The sequence below is a fragment of the Falco peregrinus genome, chromosome 1 (genome assembly GCF_023634155.1).
Source record: "Falco peregrinus isolate bFalPer1 chromosome 1, bFalPer1.pri, whole genome shotgun sequence".
Taxonomy (NCBI): domain Eukaryota; kingdom Metazoa; phylum Chordata; class Aves; order Falconiformes; family Falconidae; genus Falco; species Falco peregrinus.
Window position 1 is genome coordinate 8,571,786 of NC_073721.1, and position 19,055 is coordinate 8,590,840.

Below are 19,055 nucleotides of genomic sequence, written 5' to 3' on the forward strand. Positions count from 1 at the left end.
ATGCAATGCAGTAAAAAACTCTAAAGACACTTTTAGTCACCACATTACCTTATTGTGATACTGCAACATCTGAGTGATAATTCTTATCTTCGGATGGTAATTCTTTATTGAAATAACTCTAGAAATAAAAGAAAAAACAATTAAAATAACTTCTCCCTGGTGGGGTATTTGGATAATGTATCCCAATAGCTCTACTTTACTGTGTTGTCAAGTCCCACAATTAAAACTGTACCTTCTTCTTCATCTGCCTGTAAAGCATACTAATTTAAGTCAGACCTATGGAATACTTACACCTAGTCAAATTCAGTTAATAACCATCGGCTAGGACTAGAAAATATGAAACTTCAGGAATTACTCCATGGACCGGTTTTCTCCTACTGAATTTGCAGAAAGAGAGGCTTGTTTTAAGCATCTCTGTTCAGAGACTGTACTCATAAGCAAATAACACACAACTATTATGTCATATTCACTGACTACCTTCACATCTTTGAATCAACATAATTGATCAAGTTTTCCAATGACGTCTGAAAAGAACCCATTTTTTTCAGTCCCTCCACATATTTTTTATTTATAGTTGCTAGACATTCATCATATTTAAACACCTTGAATACTGCTTTTGTTTGACATAAATCCACATTCAAATTCATCTTAATTCTTACGGGTTATTCCAAAGCTCAATATTGAAACTGATACCTGACTGCTGAATTTATAAAGTATGTGGCTGTTTCCATAATCTGCAGCTTGTCTGCATTCTTAATTATTTAATAAGCCTAAAATATACTCAACTGTGTACAGCTTAAAAATGGCTGGAAACAAAAATACTTTAGAAATTAGTAGATTGATAACGAGTTATGAAGAGAGCAATTTACAATTTAAAAATGAAAAAAGCATTAAGCAAAACTAAAGAGATAGGCTGAAAAAAATAATAGTTCTGTATATTACAAACTAAAGGTAGAAAAAGAAGATAAAACAATTTTTAAAATCCGATTATAGAATCATCACTTTTATAAGATTCTGAATGCCATAACTGCTTACAAGGGTGTTTTGGACCAAGTATCTTGCAAACTGCTGGTTTGGCTTGTGCTCTGAAGCTTAACAAAGCTAGAGCATGAAACAGCTAAAAAAAGTTTTATCCCTGATTTTAAACTTTTGGAAGGAGAAAACAAGTCTTCCTTCTAATTTTCCATTTCTTGCTGAATTGTTTAATTAAAAATTCAGTTTTGCTGAATTAAATTAATTTAAATGTGAGAAAACACAAGAGAATTCTACTCTCAAAATAACACCTCTGCCTTTTATTACATTAAAAGTATTAAATTAATTAAGAATGCACTAATCTGCAATTGGCATATTTTTTTATCGTATTTATGCAATTAATGTCAAACTCAAAGTTTCTCGCATTGCAACTCAAAAGCACGTTTGGAAAATGAAATTAGGCATATTTAAGCCCCGCATCTGCCACAGACAGTCACAGCTCTTGCGCACGGTGAACTTTTTCCAGAGAAGCAGTTTTACTAATTTGTCTTTAATTTCTCCCCTTCCTTCAATTCACGGCATGCAGACATCTGTCAGGCCAGTGAAATTGGTTCATAACACTGACCAATCCTATGTTAGAGATTTTCAATGTATCATTGACATTTTAATTTTAAAAGGAGCGACTGGTCTCACGAAAACTAGGGCTGTATGAAGAAACCTCCCCCAGTGGACTCGCTCAGGTTTGCTATAACTCTAGCTGCCATCTACTGACTGACTCATCTCCTTCCTTCAGAGAATATAAGGGGGAAAGCAGGACAAGATCTGGTGGTGCCTAATGTGGTAAGTGCCTCGTCAATCTAAGTAAGTAACGTTTGGTCTTTGGTGGAAAAAAGGAGGATGGAGCAAGGAGACCACTGTTTCATTACCATCATGAAGTGTATACCTTGCCATCCCCCCAGCAGTGTGGTGACTTGTAGGAGCAGATACACCAAGGAGCAATGAGGTATGAAGTGATTAAAGGGTCCTGGTGTCCCACAGTTAGCAGCAGCCCAAGCAGCCCATTCGCTCACGTAACACTGTCCAAGGACACAGCTGCATTCCCTCTCCCCTCCCTTCTCGTGGGGCCGCATTCCGCTATGAACACTTCAGCCCTAGGTCCTGCAAAATGACTGAGTACCAAAGATCGTGCCCCAAGCACCTCTCCTGATGCACTTTTTCTAAAAGGAGGTAAATTAAAACAGCTTAGACAGGAATTCAGGGTATCCTCCTCCATGAACTTTGGAGACAATCTTGTCATTTGTCCACTAAAAATAATAATAATAATCTTGCAATGTTCTTCAAGTGCAACAGACGAGCAATAAAGCTGTGCGTGGCTGTAGCCTATCTGGACACCAGAAGTTAGCTTATCAGAGTTAAGAATCAAAAACGTATTAAAAACTAATGAGTTTACCTCATAATATTGGAGGCATCTTCAGCATCTGGGTCAGCGCAGTATTTATTGGCAAGGATTAGGCACGCATCTGCTGACTCTATCTGAGACACCAAAGAAAAAGCAACCATAAATAGCAACATCTCTTTCCAGCTCTTCTTTCATTGTAAAGTATTAGAGAATCCAACACTGCCACCACGAGTGTGAACATCAGTTCTTAATACTGCTAATCAAAACTGTTCCAAGGCTAACGTGACTTCACGTGCACGGCTGTAACAGCTCTCACACACACACAGCAAGCTCTTGAAACTTCCCGATGATGCTCAAACTCAGGTCAGTAGTTCAATTACTGACTCGCTGTATCATGAAGGTGTTAATGGACATATCTTTTGTAACCAGATAGTGAAATTTAGACCCCTAAATCCATAGGAAGTTCCTGTTATACAAGTACAGCAGTCCCACAAGCCCTGCAGCTCTGTTTGGGAATTCAAGCACCTTCTGATCAGAGAGGGGAAGAGGAGGCTGAACTGATGATTTAGAATCTGAGCACCAGTTTTACAAAGCATGAGGAGGAGAACTGATCTGCTCACAGGACCTCTATGTTCACACAAACCTTAGCTCTACTTAAAGCAGTTGAAAAAAGTATTTTTCAGTGTATACAACCAAACACCAACGCAAAGAAGGGTGGTACACAAAATAGCAACACACAATTTCATGGTCATAATTGGAACATTTTGTTCTGATGAACTGAAACAGTGGGTGCCGGACTACTAATCGTTACCAATTTCTGCAGACAAAATGGACAAAACACATGACTGGAGCTCCAGAAATTGTTAACATCGCGCTAAAATATTCTTGGCTTAAGCAGCCAGTTTACATTCCATTAAAAAGAAGGAGAAAAAAACCCCCAACAATAAAAAAACAAACCACAGAAGAGTTAATGCTGTATCTGACAGTTTGCTGTCTTTTTTTTTTTTATTTATTTAACTTTCATCCTCTGCTTTAAGAGTACAAAGTAATTTACCATAGAGAATTCTAGACAATAATACCATCTCATTTTAGCTACCAAAATCTCAAATTATGGTGGTGGTTTTTTTGGTGGTTCCCCCCCCCCAGGATTCTAAGACAATAGAAGAAGGGTTTGACAGGTGAAAAATTATTTTCTAATCATTCCGATTAAGGTAAGACAATAGTGTTTTAAGCGATTACTCTAAGACAATGTTCTATTATATCAAACATTAGTGTAAAATAGACTCTTGAACTAAACCCCAATGAAAAATTCATAAAGAGATCAGTGGAATGGCAGACAACGTATCTTAAGTCACAGTCTTACTGCAGCTTTGAAGATCTAAAGATATAGGGAAAACAAAGTTTATAAAGGTAGATATTCTAATCTATCAGACAAGCTAATGGAGGTGGATAAACAATATTTTGGGGTTACATGAGGAAGAGCTTTACTGTATTTTTTTTCCAAATAACACAATGAGCACTTTAAAAAAGGCAATTAGCAGAAAAGAACAATAGAGCCATTACCTTCACTCTCGCCAGGTCATGGGGATTAAGGACTGAACCCTGATAAAATTCCACCTGAGTGAAGTGTCGTTTAAAAAGAGCTTCCAGCTCAAGGTTAGGGGAAATACTGCATTGGGAAGAGGAAGACGATACAAAAGCAAATGAGAAGTCACATTTCCATAAGCGCCCCCTTTCCTTCACTTATAACCCAACCCATTTGTTTATTTTAGGGATTCAGACGGCTGCTGGGGCTTTTCCCATGGTGCGAAAACCGCGTGCAGTGCTTCAGAGACGCTCCAGTGCTTTCATTTCCTCACTTCTGTCCACAGCTTCTCCAGCCCACTTCGTGGGGCTACCCTGCACCTTCACCGATTCCCAGTTTCTCACAGACGTGAATCCAGAAGAGTCAGTGCAAACATTTAGAAGCACCCTCACACAGCATTCTCGACAGAAATCGTCTAGTAAGACACTCATCCTCTGCATGTCCCCACCATTCTCAAAACAAACGATTGCATCAATAAGAGAGCTCAAAGCGAAAACACCGAATGGTGGAAAGGGAACCCTATAAGGGACCCAGTGGCCTGTATGAGCTACAGTTAAAACAAACATAATTATGCTGTGACTCTGCGTCATTTCATTTTGCCATAAACAAGAAAAAAATAAACAAATCACAACCTATCATACAACATGCCACTAACCTTGTAAAAACCTTCTCTGCTACCACTCATTAAAACGGAAGGGATTTCATAGCTACATAGTAAGTGGGTGGGATCTTGGTCATGCCAGATGCTAGATTTGGCAAGAAAAGAAAACATACGTGCAAATGTTTTGCCTGTAAAGGTACAAAGGAAAGCAGGCACAAACAAGTAGCCAGGTACTAAGGTCCCTTCACATACCTACAGCTTCCTGATTCCCATCTGCATCTCTGCTTTCTCTCTTGGTCAATTCGTGTTATTATTTAGGGAAAACAAGCAAACCATCTAGTGACTTGAGGATGTAATCTCTAGTCAATTGGAAAGGACTAGATAGAAAAATTGTGCAAATGCTGCTGATTCTTAGTTTTTCAGCTTCCTTTGTCAAACCATCACAAATGATTCTTTAACTTATTAATCATTTTCTTTGACAAGAAGAACAAGACAAGAACTTGCTGCAAAATGCAAAAATACTACTCAGTCATAGCTTGTAACGCATCTAAACAGATGCCATTCCAGAGCAGAAAAGACCTTTCACAGTCCCTTCGCTACCACATGGCTATTTCTAGCAGCCTCTCCCCTAGGCATGCCCGTTGCATGTCATACGTGTAACGCGCAGCCAGCAGCAGGCAGCGACCACCCTAAGACACCATTCCACACCCCACAGCAGAAAAATGCACTACACTATTTGTGTATAGGTATGTATATATGGGCAAAAGAGCAGTGCTAATTATCAACGTGGTAAGAACTTATTTTCTATCTTCACTGTGTCTGTAAAGTAATGCATCCCATTCATATTAAAGTCAAACCGCACCTACATTTTTCTTTTGATACGTATTTTGCAATATGGCATGAGCATTTGTTTTCTAGTGAAATCAAAGATGAACATGTGTTTTCTGATAGCATAAGTTCATATGACACAATATTTTTTACTTATTTTACGGATTTTACAATTTGGGTAGTTTCACTAGAAATATTTACACTAAAGAAAATTCTCCCATATATTTATTAGCATTTCAATATTTTTAATTTCATAATTCCATTCTGACTTCAACTATGTGTTTAGCTATCTACCTCACAACCGACATGACTGGGTCTCAAGTCTGTATGCTTGAAATACCTGCACTTTAGCAATAGGTTATAAGAAATTGCAGAAAACAACTCTTATCAACATACACTGTTAACAAAAGGCAAACAATTTTATGAGTATTTGGAGCCTAAAAGATCCTCTGTCTTTAAAAAAAAAATAAAAATATATGACTCAGTTTAAGGAGTTTTAGTAACAGATGACAAATCTTGAAAAATTACTTACTTATGCAGAAAGACGATTTCTACGTTGACATCATCCCTATCCTTGTGCAGGAAGTCCTTCAGGAAGTTGGACACACTTTCAAGTGTTATGTGACCACAGACAACTATGTGCCTGTTACAGAAAAATCAGAGTTAATCTTGCAAAGAAGGTAAAACAAGTGAGTGAGCAGAGAAGGAAATGATAATTCATTGGCCAAAAAAAAGTATTAGTGTCTTCTTGATGTGTCTCTAGATCCTATTCCATGAAGGCAGAGAAGGAAAACATCAGTTCCCAAAGGTGCTTTGCAATTGCACATACATATACACTCACCTGCAAAGAATGCTATTATCAAATCACCCGGGCAAGTTGTATTATACATTTAACAGTAAGTGGCATCATTTTTATATATATATATATATGTTTATACATTGTATTAACCAGTCCCTTTTTAAGTCCTATTTCTTTATTTTACACATCTTTCTCCACATCTTTACCTCCTCACCTGACATTTACTATTTAAATTTTTAGTTTATGACCTAATGAGACCATATTTTTCCACAGTTGAAAGCAGACACTTATGCCAATGAAGGCAATGCAAAGCTTGCCAATTATAAGTCATACACAGTAAAAAAGAAATCTTTCTCCTACCATAACTCTTACAAGGAGAGTCCTTTACAATAAGAAATCATTATTTATTGCACCATAGCAACAGACGGCTTAGAAAAATCAGTTTGCATAGACTGCGAGGCCACAGAGGTTTCTACCACTCCACATCTCCATTATGAGATGTACCTGACCATGCAAGATGGAAGCACAATATATAACTACATACATTCTTGAATACCATATTTTAAATTTTGGAGGCTGGAGAAAACACCTAGGAAACTGCACTTTTCCCGACTTAAAGGGATCTTGCTCCTTTATTACTGTAAAGAAAAGTTAAAAATTTGTGATTAGAATATCCTACATTTTCTCAGTGTTTCCTCCATGCAATAAAGTCAACCTCAGCTTCCATGACTGTCACAGCTTTAAAATAGATGGTAATTTTGATACGCCCATTGCTAGTGCTCCCAATAACCACATTGCTCACGCAAGTCACAAAAAGGGACAAAGTGGTATAGATAAAACTCCAGAACTAACAGCAAGTCAGCTTCATTACAGCCACATAGCCTATGCACAAATACTGCAAACACACAATTTTAGACTTATTTGGCATTTGAACTGCCAAATGCGAAGCAAAGTAATTCCAAGAGTAAGAAGCAGACCATCCCAGTCTCCCCTACTTCATAACCGTTCTGTGGAAACAAGAAATAACACGTGGCAGCAATGATTACTTCTGTAATGGGCTCTGTCCTTGCTTCATAATTTGATGCTTGATGAAATGCGTGTGAAAAGTGCACGAAACTCATTGGAAAAGAGATAATTATGCAGAACAAAGAATACATCAGTAATATGCATCAGGCAGTAATGCCACCATCACCTACTGTCACTTTTGCAGTGGTTCAAACGGTGACCCGAAAAGCGAAACAAGAAACTGTGCCACCAATCCAGCACGCTGTATGATATTGTTCTGCTATTACCACTTTCATACATAGCATGGCACAGAGTTATAAAGCTTTATTTTGAAATATTAAAAACCCAAACGGTCCCGTTGCATGAGTTCTTAGTGACACCACCAGGACTCAGAAGTAAATTTAAAATAGCAGCAGTCAAAAACTTCAATGGTTTCATTCTTTTTAACAGGCAACAAATATGTGTCTTTATGAGACTCTGATCATGCTAGTTTGTATTTAACATAAGACTCAATACTACGAACTTTTAATGCTGAACAGCTATCCAGAGTGCCTGCTTTGCCTCCAGTAAGATTTTGCTCAATTTTTAACCTAAGCTTTTGGTACAGTAAGTGCACAGAGCACTGAGCTCTTGGGCTGTAAACACTTAAAAACACAAAAATCCCCCAGTTAAAGCTTTCCTAGTTTATGAGGTGGTAAGCACAATGTCAGAAAAGACGACATAAAATATATTAGCTCATCCTTTTTTTGGTGCAAGGGGTCTGTAAGAGGTTTCCTCCAGGATCTTTGCAGCTTGGCAGAGTTTGCAGCAGCCTCTGTACTGGATAAAACCATGCCTGTGTTCCCCCCTTGAGAATTACTCTGCCTCAGTTTCCCTAGGGGCCAACTGCCGTGGCTGCCAGCACCGTGTGTGCCTCTGTTATTGCACTCATGGTTAGGTCAGGATAATAACCTTCAACACAGAAGGGTAAAATATCATTTGGGGCGATTTGCTCCCCACCAAATGAATGAATCTCCATCCAATACATCAATGTAAATGGAAAATGTCAAGAAAGCATCAGATTCTGAAGAGATGTTTAAAACCTAAATAGTTTACTAGAACTAAATTCTGAACAGACTGTGTTTGATACACTACATTAAACTAACATATTGGGAAGTTCTAAGTGTGTAGTTGTATTCAGCACTTTTCCTGACTGTAAAGCCATCTAGCATCAAAAACTTCAAAGGCCCAAGAAAACAATAAAAAGCAGCTAAGAATATTCATTGGTATTCCTTATGCTGTTTGTACATATTTTCAAAGATGACCAATTTTAAACTATGGGTATTATTTTCTTCAAATATTTCTACCTACTACTAATTAAGAAACTGAACTTTCAACTTGCATAGGTGATGCATTATATTTAATAATAGAAATTATTACTTCTTGTAGGCAACTGCTTTGTACAGATCCTGTGCTGTTAGTTTTAGCAGGGTGTCTTCCCAAATGTTCTTGTGCTACATCACATTCCTGTGCAGAAAAATTACTTCCTTCCTGGGAGGTTTCTCTTCACATGGGTCCTTTTCTGTAATTAATTAGAGTCCATATTTAAAAAATATGTGTAAACTGAAGAGAAAAAACAATGGGCCAGGTAGAGTGCACAACCCAAATTACTGCAGAAGAAATTTTCATAGGATCACAGGATTACAATATAATTCAGTTTTGAAAAGACCTCCAGACATTATCTACTCCAAAAACGTCCCGCTAAAAGCAGATGCATTTGGTACATAATTCAATCCTGTTATGATTCCAATTCAGTAGGGTTTCATAACAGTCTGCTCCAATGAAAATAAAATATTTGGCTGCCAAACACTCTTGCATTTGAGCACCAGGACTGATCCTTTTGAAGTGTCAGAAGGCATCTGCACCATGGTTTCATTTTAGCACTCTCATTTGGGGCTGAACGTGATCTATTCCTGTCCTCTTTGTTGTTCTTATGTAGTGTGAGACAGTGTCCTGAGCAGTCATCGCAACAAAACCTCCTGCGTTTCAAACACTGTTTTTTAATGAGATACGTGCATTAATTTTTGGTTGAAAACTCCCACCAAAAAATCTCCTTTAAACATAAATTGTATTTTTGCTTAGAAGTTGTAGAAATTGGAAACAGATTTCTTACTTGCCCAGAGAGAGTTATTAGGTACATTATTTAAGAAAACTTGGAGAGCTTATATTGTTCCAGTCTGTCCTGTATATGATTTGAAGATTTATAACTTCCTCTGTTTGTTCCAATAACCATTCCCTTCCCATGTACCACCCATTTCTTTCCACGCACTGAGAGTTTAAAAAAAGGCAACATACTGGATATAACCTTTGCTTTGAGCTAGAGTTAGTTGGTAGGAAAATACTGTATTACTAATTTGGGGTCAATAGAAATGTCTAACCTCTGCATTATCCTTTTGTGCATGGAAAACCTCAATAGTAATAGAGTATTCAGCTAAATTATTATGATTTCCAATTTTTTCCCATTCTTTACAAACAAACTTTAGAAATTCCCTGACAATACTGAAAACCATCCTTCAGGAATTCAGACGTTTTTATTGCTGACAGGTATTCAGGAGGACCAAGGTTTCTGTTAAGTAATGGCTGTCATTGGTATCATGTATCAGAGGTGAAACTGCTTTAATATACAAATGAGAATCCATACCACATGGCTGTGATGGTGCAAACAAGAATTTTTTTGAGAATCTAAAGCTTATCACGAGCCATAGTCCATCAGCCAGTAAAAGTAGACTAATCCATCCTCTCCCATATATACTTATCATTCTCAAAACCAATTACAGTAACCAAACATGAAAAATCAGTGCAGTTCTACACAGTTAATTTCAGCTGTGATTCTACACAGATTAAATTCTCTGCAGTACCTAATTCTTTTGCACTCAACTACTGACATAATGATATATTTGCTAAAAATACTCTAGCTTCTTATAAAGTAAATAAAAATGGTGATAAAAGGTCCAAAGCTACCACAGATACAAACAGTTTCAGGAAGACAAAAAAATGAAATAAGCAAAAGCTAAACCATCTAGAATTCTGGCATGAGATAATTGAGAACATTCACTTAATCTATGTAAATAACACTGTAAATGAAAACAGATCCACCACGAATAAGATTCTTCAAAAAGGATCTTTGCATGGTTCTTCCTTCAGAGGACACAGTACGAAAAGAAAATCTTTTGCCTGTTTATTTTGAAAGAAATCATATCCATTTTATTGGAACAAGTATAAAGAACTTGAAAAAACTCACTCTAACTCATCTGTCATAATAAATCAAAGATAATAAATACAAAATTCTGCTCAGCATTCTGTTGAATACATGGTGTTCACTTGTCAAGTAACTAAATGAAGTGTGGCACATATTGATCTAGATGTCTCCATAAAACTATAATATTTATATCAAATACATATGCTCAAATCTCTTTATGGTCTTTCTGCTTAGTGTTCTGATCTTCCCTTTATCTATCAACCATCTACGTTCTTTCCTAGTATACCAGTAGCAGGCTGCTGTGGTTGAAGTAAACAGGTTCTTTAAAGTCGAACTGGTTTTCCTCAACAAAGGATGGGCCTCAGTCACCCTTTCTTATTAAGAAAAGTCAATAAATGTCAACAGAGACCTATGGTGGTCTTGTCAATACAGCGGTATGCATTCTTTAAATATACCGGTTTACAATATCTTTCTAGCTGCTTATGCTTTTCATGATTTACCTAACATTACTCAAGGTTCTGTTGATTCAGTTCAACTAAGCAAAACCTTTATATATGTGTGCTTATGTGCCTCTGTCTTATTCAGTTAAATGCACGCCTCATTAACAGAAACTCCCCTCTCAGATTAAAATAGTGTAATAGGTGCTGTAAAGTCATGATTTCATGATTTCTCTTTTTTCCACAGAAGATTTGAACTCAAGGACGGTCCTCAAAGGAGCACTTATTTGGCCAACGTGTACAGTCAGCCAGAACAACACGTCATAATATTTTAACCATTAAAAACTTGCCTATGTATTGGATATATGACGAAAGCAAAGACTGGGAACATACACCAGGAATGGACATTTCTGGACCAAAGAAAGACACACCAAGTTGGTTTAAAAAAAAATAAAATAATTCAAGCAGGTATGAATCTAAAAGGCATTACTGCCAGACTTGCCTTTTTGCATTAGTCATCTGTGAAGACAGAGCATAAAATACTCTGAAATGAAGATATGATATTTTAGTTTATTTTAAATTCAACTGTAAGCTGTTTTCTTACTTTGATTCTCAAACCGGGCTCTAGAAATACGAAAGAGACAAGTCAAAAGTATTGAAGGATATAGTAAATTGTCAAGTGTGTAATTTCCCAGCAACTTTACTTTAATATTTGTTCTTCGACTGTTTGAAACTAGATTTTCATTATTCTCTTTACTCCTGAAGGATTAAGATTTTCAAAAGTGTTGAAGTTACTGAGAAGCCAAAAGCACTGACTTTGAAACTTCTATCAACTTTAAATGCATAAAGGAATATGACTGCACTGTGACTGGAGATGTGATTGTATCACGGGAGAACATGTCTGAGGTACCTTTGATTTCTGTAAATTGGACCTGATAGCTTCAGCTGCCAACTATTTAGGAACCAGAGAAAACTCATACCATCTGTATTGAAGCTGTTGTGATTAATTCTGACAGAAACTATCTGTTCTTTCCAACAGGTTCCACCCTCTTTTAAATCTCTCTTATATTGTGAGTAAAGAAAGAGGAATTAGTTAAGACTAAAAAACACTCAAAAGAGCTACTCAAAGAGCTATGGTATACAGTATAAGGCAGTGAAACAGCTCCGGATCATACATCAGACCGACATAAATGGGAAACCATTGATGTCGGGCATTTGAAAGTTACTTCTGAGGCAGATAATAATTTACCTTGTGACCAACATAGGTATATAAAACTAAGAATCAAGAAGGAATCATTTCAAATGCTGTTAAATATAGCATTGGTAAGGTGTGGCAAAAATACAGTCATGCATAGGACCCTAATTAGTTGTGAATTATTAAGTTATGATACCATAACAAGTGCACTTATGCAACCCCAGGTTTCAGTCTTGCCCAGTGAACACTGGTGGTGCTACTGGCAACCTTTAAATATTAGAAATTGTTTCTAAAGTGCACAGACATAAAAACTCACTTACACAGGTCATCAAATATTTTTGTGTCCACTTAAGTGAGATTTCTACGAGAACAGGCTGATAGAGTGTGTTTCACATACTTTGATCCTGGATAAATGGCACAGTCCTTTGTTCGCTTGCATCTGTCTGCAACAGTATGCTATCGTAAGTGATTCACTGTGAGCTGCTATGTTTATTCCACTTCCTTGCTCAGTTACACCAGAATGAGTTGCTCTTACATTTTTATGATCTAAGTATTTGCGTAATGCTTGTCAATAAAGCAAATTAAGAAATAAAAGTTAATATTATTTGCATGACACACACCTCTGAAACTGCAATAATGAGAAGAAAGCACAGTAGCGTGATTCTTCCAGGGTCTGTATTAGTTAAGAGACTTCCACTGTAGCTTAAAGTAGAGGACCAATATTGATCCTTTCATTCAATCTTGATAGTAACACTATCTAAAGTATTTGTACTTTCATTAAAAATACCACAGCATTTAGACAAAACACAACTATATCACCATAAGAAATAAGTGAATACTTTTATATAAACAGAAGTAAAAAACATTAGATGCTACGGCATGCACAAGGAGCCCACGCTAGAAAGGTTACAGTAAAATGCAGGAGTAAACCCCACATCCAGCATTAGCATCTCAGTTGCAAACAGCCTTAATCTACTGTTCTAAGCCCTCCAGACTCTGGGCTTCCTTCTTGTAGTATTTTGAGCAGCAGATATCATACTCACAAAACACCTTGTTATTGCTTTTGAAATACACTGAAAATATTTTACCTAAATTGCTTCCTATGTTCCCACCATTACTCATTTTCAAATTGCCTTATGAATTTTTAAAACACTTAGGGAGTCAAAAAATAATGAAATCCTTTGTAAGCAATGCAGAAGTTAACAACAGCATTAAAATTTTTGAGCATTTCATTCATGACCAGAGCAAAAGCACTTCTTTTCCTAGAAATCACCCTAAAACATCATGACTAATTTTCTGCAAGAGAACCCAACTGAAAACAAAGTCATAATTCACTAAAACTTGCTGATCAATGCACAACTTCTGCCATCTGACATTATACTCCCTGGAATGCCCACAATTCAAGCTACGACCTGTATATTTGGTAGAAGGTGGCAGATCAGCAGAATTATAAACCAGATTCAGTCCTTCCTGGGTCAAAAGTCTGACAACAACAACTGCTACTTTGTTGCCAAACCCAAAAGGTTTTTTTCAAGTTTAGGTAGCGAAGGAAAAGTTGAATTACAATTCTAATTAGAAATACAAATTTAGTGCTGTTACTGTAGGAACAGAACATCATTTGAGATGTAGAATACACATTTTTTTAAAGTCATAATATTGTTATATGTCACTTCCCACATTCCCTTTCTTGCTTTCATAAGAATAGATGTAGTCTAATAAGCATGCAAAATTGGGAAGAAAAAAAAAAGTTTGTCCTATTAGTTCTATCTGTCAGTCTACTTAACACTCATCAGATTTTCTTTATCACTAAGTGAGACTTCATTTGAAACAGTGGGATTAGAAGAATGGCTAGCAGATGGGAAATAGAGACACCCCTGGGGATCATAATGCAATCCATGTCACATTCTCTTACTACATTTCTCATCCCACTGGAAAATAATATCTTACATATTGTATCATATTATTTAATGTAATAATATAGTGTCACTTTCTTTGGAGCTATGCCTCTCATTACTGCAGCAAATGGACCTTTGCCAAAGTATTTGGATAAGCCTTTTTTTTTTTTTTTCCTAATTTTTAATCAAATTCAAATGTCTAATGAGTCCAAGATGGCCTGTCAACTTAAATTATCTGTTTGTCTTTCTGTTTACCATATCTATCTGTCTACAGTTTTTATTTTTCTCTGTGAAGTTTAGTTATTGAATCCCATGTTTCCTTCTGGAAGGAATCTCTAACAGATGATTATTCCTGTTGATATGTTGATGATTTGCTAATTTATGGCTTGTAAATTTAAGAAATCTGAAGAAATCTCTGGGAAGCAGAGCAGATCATGAGAGAAGAGAAACAAGAGGGTTTAATAACTTATACAGTAAAGAACTGTGATTTCATTAAAATACAATTTTTAATCTTATATATTAACTACAGTAATGCTTCTAGATAATTTTTCAAAAATCTTTTGAAAATTTAACAAAGTTTAGCATAAATGCTTACTATTTGGACAAGATCAGTAGTTTAGATAGACACATACTAATACTACTAATAATCCCTTGCTCTGGCAGTATCTATTCATGTGAAGCTGTGTTCTGCTTGCTGTCCTCATAAAGAGTTTCCATTGGATTTGATAGCAGTTTTGGATAAAAAGGCAAAAGGAATTTACTCCACAGAATCAAGTCAATAACTCAATGCAAAGACTGAAAAAAAAATAATCATAAGTTATTCAGTCTCTCTTTCAGTCCATCGGTTTACAAATGATCTTTCCATATGCTTCCTAGAGCTTTCGGCAGGCTGATTTACAATTACCTAATGTCTTCAACTGGAAAATATTTCACAGAATTAAAATCCAGTCTGATCATATGAACACTGAAATGAAACAACTGAATAAGAATGATCTTGATTCTCAAGTAAATTAGTAAATGAAAAATAAAAGAACTATAAATTAGTAGAGCTACAACAAATCTGGATCTGTAACCAACTCTCAGACCAGACTAACATAAACATTACTAATAAATACACTAATCTTGATTATTTTTTTATTGGGTTGTAGGATGGGGGTTTTTCCCTTTAAAAGAATTAACACAGGTTACCTTGCAATTCATATTTTGGCTAGGACTGAGTGTGTGAGTTCCAAATACCACAAAAGGAGTGCAACAGCAGAACTCTACTTATCCAAAACCAAGAATCCCCTGAAGCAAACCCCCGTCTCCTAAGACTTAAGGCCTGAACTTCACAGTTAAGAGGTTAGTTGCAGCACTTCAGAAAACCATCCAAAGGCAAAGTGATGACTGCCTCTTCCAGCCTTCCAGAGGTATGCATGCACGCACGCAGGAACCTGTACGCTTATTGCTACATTCTAAAAACAATAGTCTCTCATCCACAGTGATAGAGTAGCAGGTACCTTTTCATCCTTCTATACCACTTCACTTTAAAAATATCATTTAAAAATGATGCCGTGAATACTAACTTGAGAGTCATGCCAACAGGTAAAAGGAAGAGCCTAAACAGAGTAAGTCAAATCAAAAGCCTTAAAAAGAAAAGAGCTAAGTGTAGCTAGGGTGTAGGGAGCCAGCTGCTGGTTTTAAAATCATTAAGAAAAAAAATCATTAAGAGAGGAAATACCACTAATACTCAAGGTGTATACCACTTCAGTTTGATGAAAAGAAGTCAAACAAAAACTATAAAACTTCCCCTGCTCTTATACACACATCTGTAATTATGTATTATTTTCCGAACTAAAAGCTATAGACTTCTATAATAAAAGATCAGATTTTTTTTTCTTCTCCACCCAACTATGTTACATCTAGCTTTTACCTCCAGCATATATATCCAGTATTTTTTCATTACAAACTACTTTATCTGTTCATAACGATACTAGTTTTGTCCCAAACAAAATTACTCAAACATAACTTTTTTCAATTATATGCTTTCATTAGTTATTACTTAGTGATCTAGGAAGTCTCACAATGTTTTAGTGAGGTATCTCCTATATAATATTGCAGATGTTCTTCAGTGTGACAATGTAATGCTTGGTCGTGAAGCAGTAATGATTTAACCTTCATTATAAAATTGTCTACTTTGCATTTTAAAAGCATTTCTCATCTTCAGAAAGCATGAAGTAGATAGACTTCATTAAATCTCACAAGAACTCTGTCAGGTAGTTATCCTATTATACCTCTAGGCAGGATGAGAAAACAATATTTTTCATGGTTCTGACTGCTTCTCAACCCTGAATTTTATTTCCCAGTTACCCCTTAGTTTTTATAGATATGTATGTATGTATCTGTATTGAACATCAACTATTTTTTGCCTTCGTAACTACAGTCTGGTTTCTCTGTATCATTTGTATTTATTGGTGACTACGGCAAGAAGGAATTATTTGTTTGTTCTGAATATAACTAAACCAAGGTGGCCAGCTTTTCTTGTCTACTGACCATCTGATTCTGGTGTATCAGGGCAAACAGGAAAAACATTAGAGTCTTCCGATTAGCTGCTCTGTAAAGAGTAGCAAAACAGCTGTTTAGAAAGAACCTCATTACCTATAGAGCAGATCCCATTGCTTACAAATCTGAAATTCAAGACAAGGATTGGTACCTTTTTTGGCAACTTGGTTTTTTGGAGGTTTTTTTGGTTGTTGGTTTGTTGGGTTTTTTTGTGCTGGGTTGTAATGCACCGACATCGTTATGCTACACGTCATGAAATGTATCTTTTTGGTCTCGGTCACATTTTGTACAGTTATATTTGTATGCATTTTGGTATATATGCAACAATGAGTTAACAGGTGAAACTTCAATCAAAGACTCCAGTAACATTCCTGCTCTGTGCCCTATGAGACCTTAGAAGTCTCATTACAGGAATATACTACAAGGCAGATACTGTAAATTAAATTTAAAATCCCCCATGGACCTTTATGAAAAAACTACCTAGTTTCTAGTAATTTAACCAGTGATAATTGCATACTGCCAACAAACTACTTGGGTTTCCAAACTCTGTATGTAGACATCTCATCTAAGAGCAAAGCAAGCTTCTTCATTGTGCACAATGATTCCTATATAGTTTATGAGTCCTTTGGGGTTTTTACTGGCTGAATATGAAATTTTGACAGAATGAAATGTGAGATCAAACTTGCTGGTGTGTTGGTTGTTTCTCTTCTTTAGTAAGCGGGGTTTGTAGAAATAATTTTTATGCATACATTCTAGATGCTCTTATAGCTATAATTCTATAGCAAGGCCCTCCATAGTGTTAAAGCCATGTGGTACAATCCTCAAAGCATACATAATCATATGTTAATTTTCATTTCCCACCTAAACATTCAATAATATAGAAGCATGCTATTCCACAGACATAGTTCACGAGGCAGCATATATAAACAGATATATAAACGCTACAAAGCAGATTCCATATATTTATCTATCCTGGAAAACGTTAAAAAGTATACACATTTGCTATTTTAAGAGCTGAAACTACATCTTTCAACAAAATTTATCTGCTTTCATTTTGTACACGTATTTAATTTTATCTGGAAACTTTCTGACGTTAGGAATAGAACAACTGTAGTTTCTCATTATGTTTCCTGCCAGAATCTATGCTTGGTTGCTCAACTAAAGACCTTATATTACTAATTACTACCACATGTCTATATCCCAAGCAAAGGAAAACTTATTGGTTCTGACAATCCATTCTCTCAACACTGAATTCCAAATGAAAACTTAAATTTTGGCCAAACATAGCATTTCATCAATCTTGTTCTACTGACTGCAAAAGCAACACCAAACAAGGGGTGCTAATGGCTTTTTACTGTGCAGTTCCCAAGCTCAGAGTCTCTGATGAAAGACCCACGTGAGCAAAGAACATCTTTAAACTACTCAGTAATTAATAACTGAATCAGAAAACAGTGCATAATGTAAATCAAACAGTTGGTATGCTGATGACAGAACTGAGTTTCAAACAACAAGTTATACGGGCAGTAGAGATCAGCAGAGAAAGCACTGACAACAGGGTGAGCTAAAACCAGATAGTGCAGATAAATAAGACAAAAAGAAAAGGTTAAAAAAAAAATAAATAAGCACGCCCCAAAGCTAGCAGAAGCCTGTAATCTGGAGTTGAGCTTTGCAGGATGAAAGGTTCTGACTGTAGATCAGGTCCAAGTTTAGAGACATCTGAGCAATGCTGGGTACTAGTGACAATGTAGAAGGGAGAGACTAAAACTCTGTACGTAAAAGGTTTTTAAACCATATTCCCCTCCACTATCACTCCTCTGGAGCCTCAAAAACAGAGCTAAAAATTCCGTGTTTGGCAAACTTCTCTTTGAGAAACCATGTATGAATACAAATATGAAACTGGCTAGGTCTCTCTCATAAACCAACATTTGGAGAAGTTAATGAGACCAGTCTATCTCAATTAAGGCAATTTTTTATTCTGGGTAAGCAAATTATGATGCAAGTTTCCAACATTAGTGTGTTTACAGCAAGAAAACCAAAACCTTCCAAGAGCTGAGGTTATCTCAAAAAATGGAAGTACTGACATTTTCAATTGTGTCACGTAATTGCTTGAGCATCATTGAACATACAATAGCGTAAGCTATAACGAAAGAATACACTTTGATTTATTCTTGATTATTGATTAAACGGTGACATAAAACAGTACTCTGGAATTAGCTCTGTGGGACATTACAGTCTTTCTGCTCCACAGAGGAGAAAAAACTTGATAAAACCATAATCCACATTTATAAAATGATGCATGTGTGATGACTTGAAAGGAATAAAAGTAATAAAACATATCCCTACTAAAAGGTAGGGAGAGGATGCATTGCCTACAGTACTTTATGCTATATGACAAGGATTCTATACAACTAGTCTTTTAAGGCAAATATGTCTCTACCAGTGGATGTCTCAATGATATGTAACGAAAGAAAAGACGGCAACACTAAAGGTGATATAGAGGAGAAACTACTATATCGCCAAGTACATCTAGTTCATTAAAGGCGATATCCCAGCAGGTCTA

General features: G+C 36.2%; 1 protein-coding gene across 27 annotated transcripts in view; it reads right to left on the bottom strand.

Annotated features, from left to right (window-relative positions):
* KCNMA1 (potassium calcium-activated channel subfamily M alpha 1) overlaps window positions 1-19,055 on the bottom strand; it is a 505,717-nt gene that overhangs the window by 150,074 nt on the left and 336,588 nt on the right. For all 27 annotated transcript variants that reach the window (XM_055802251.1, XM_055802256.1, XM_055802243.1 and 24 more), the window contains 4 exons: window positions 5,918-6,028; window positions 3,935-4,040; window positions 2,423-2,505; window positions 49-118 (listed from right to left, as the gene is read on the bottom strand). In XM_055802251.1, the coding sequence (XP_055658226.1) occupies window positions 49-118; window positions 2,423-2,505; window positions 3,935-4,040; window positions 5,918-6,028 (370 nt within the window). The remainder of the gene's footprint in view (window positions 1-48; window positions 119-2,422; window positions 2,506-3,934; window positions 4,041-5,917; window positions 6,029-19,055) is intronic.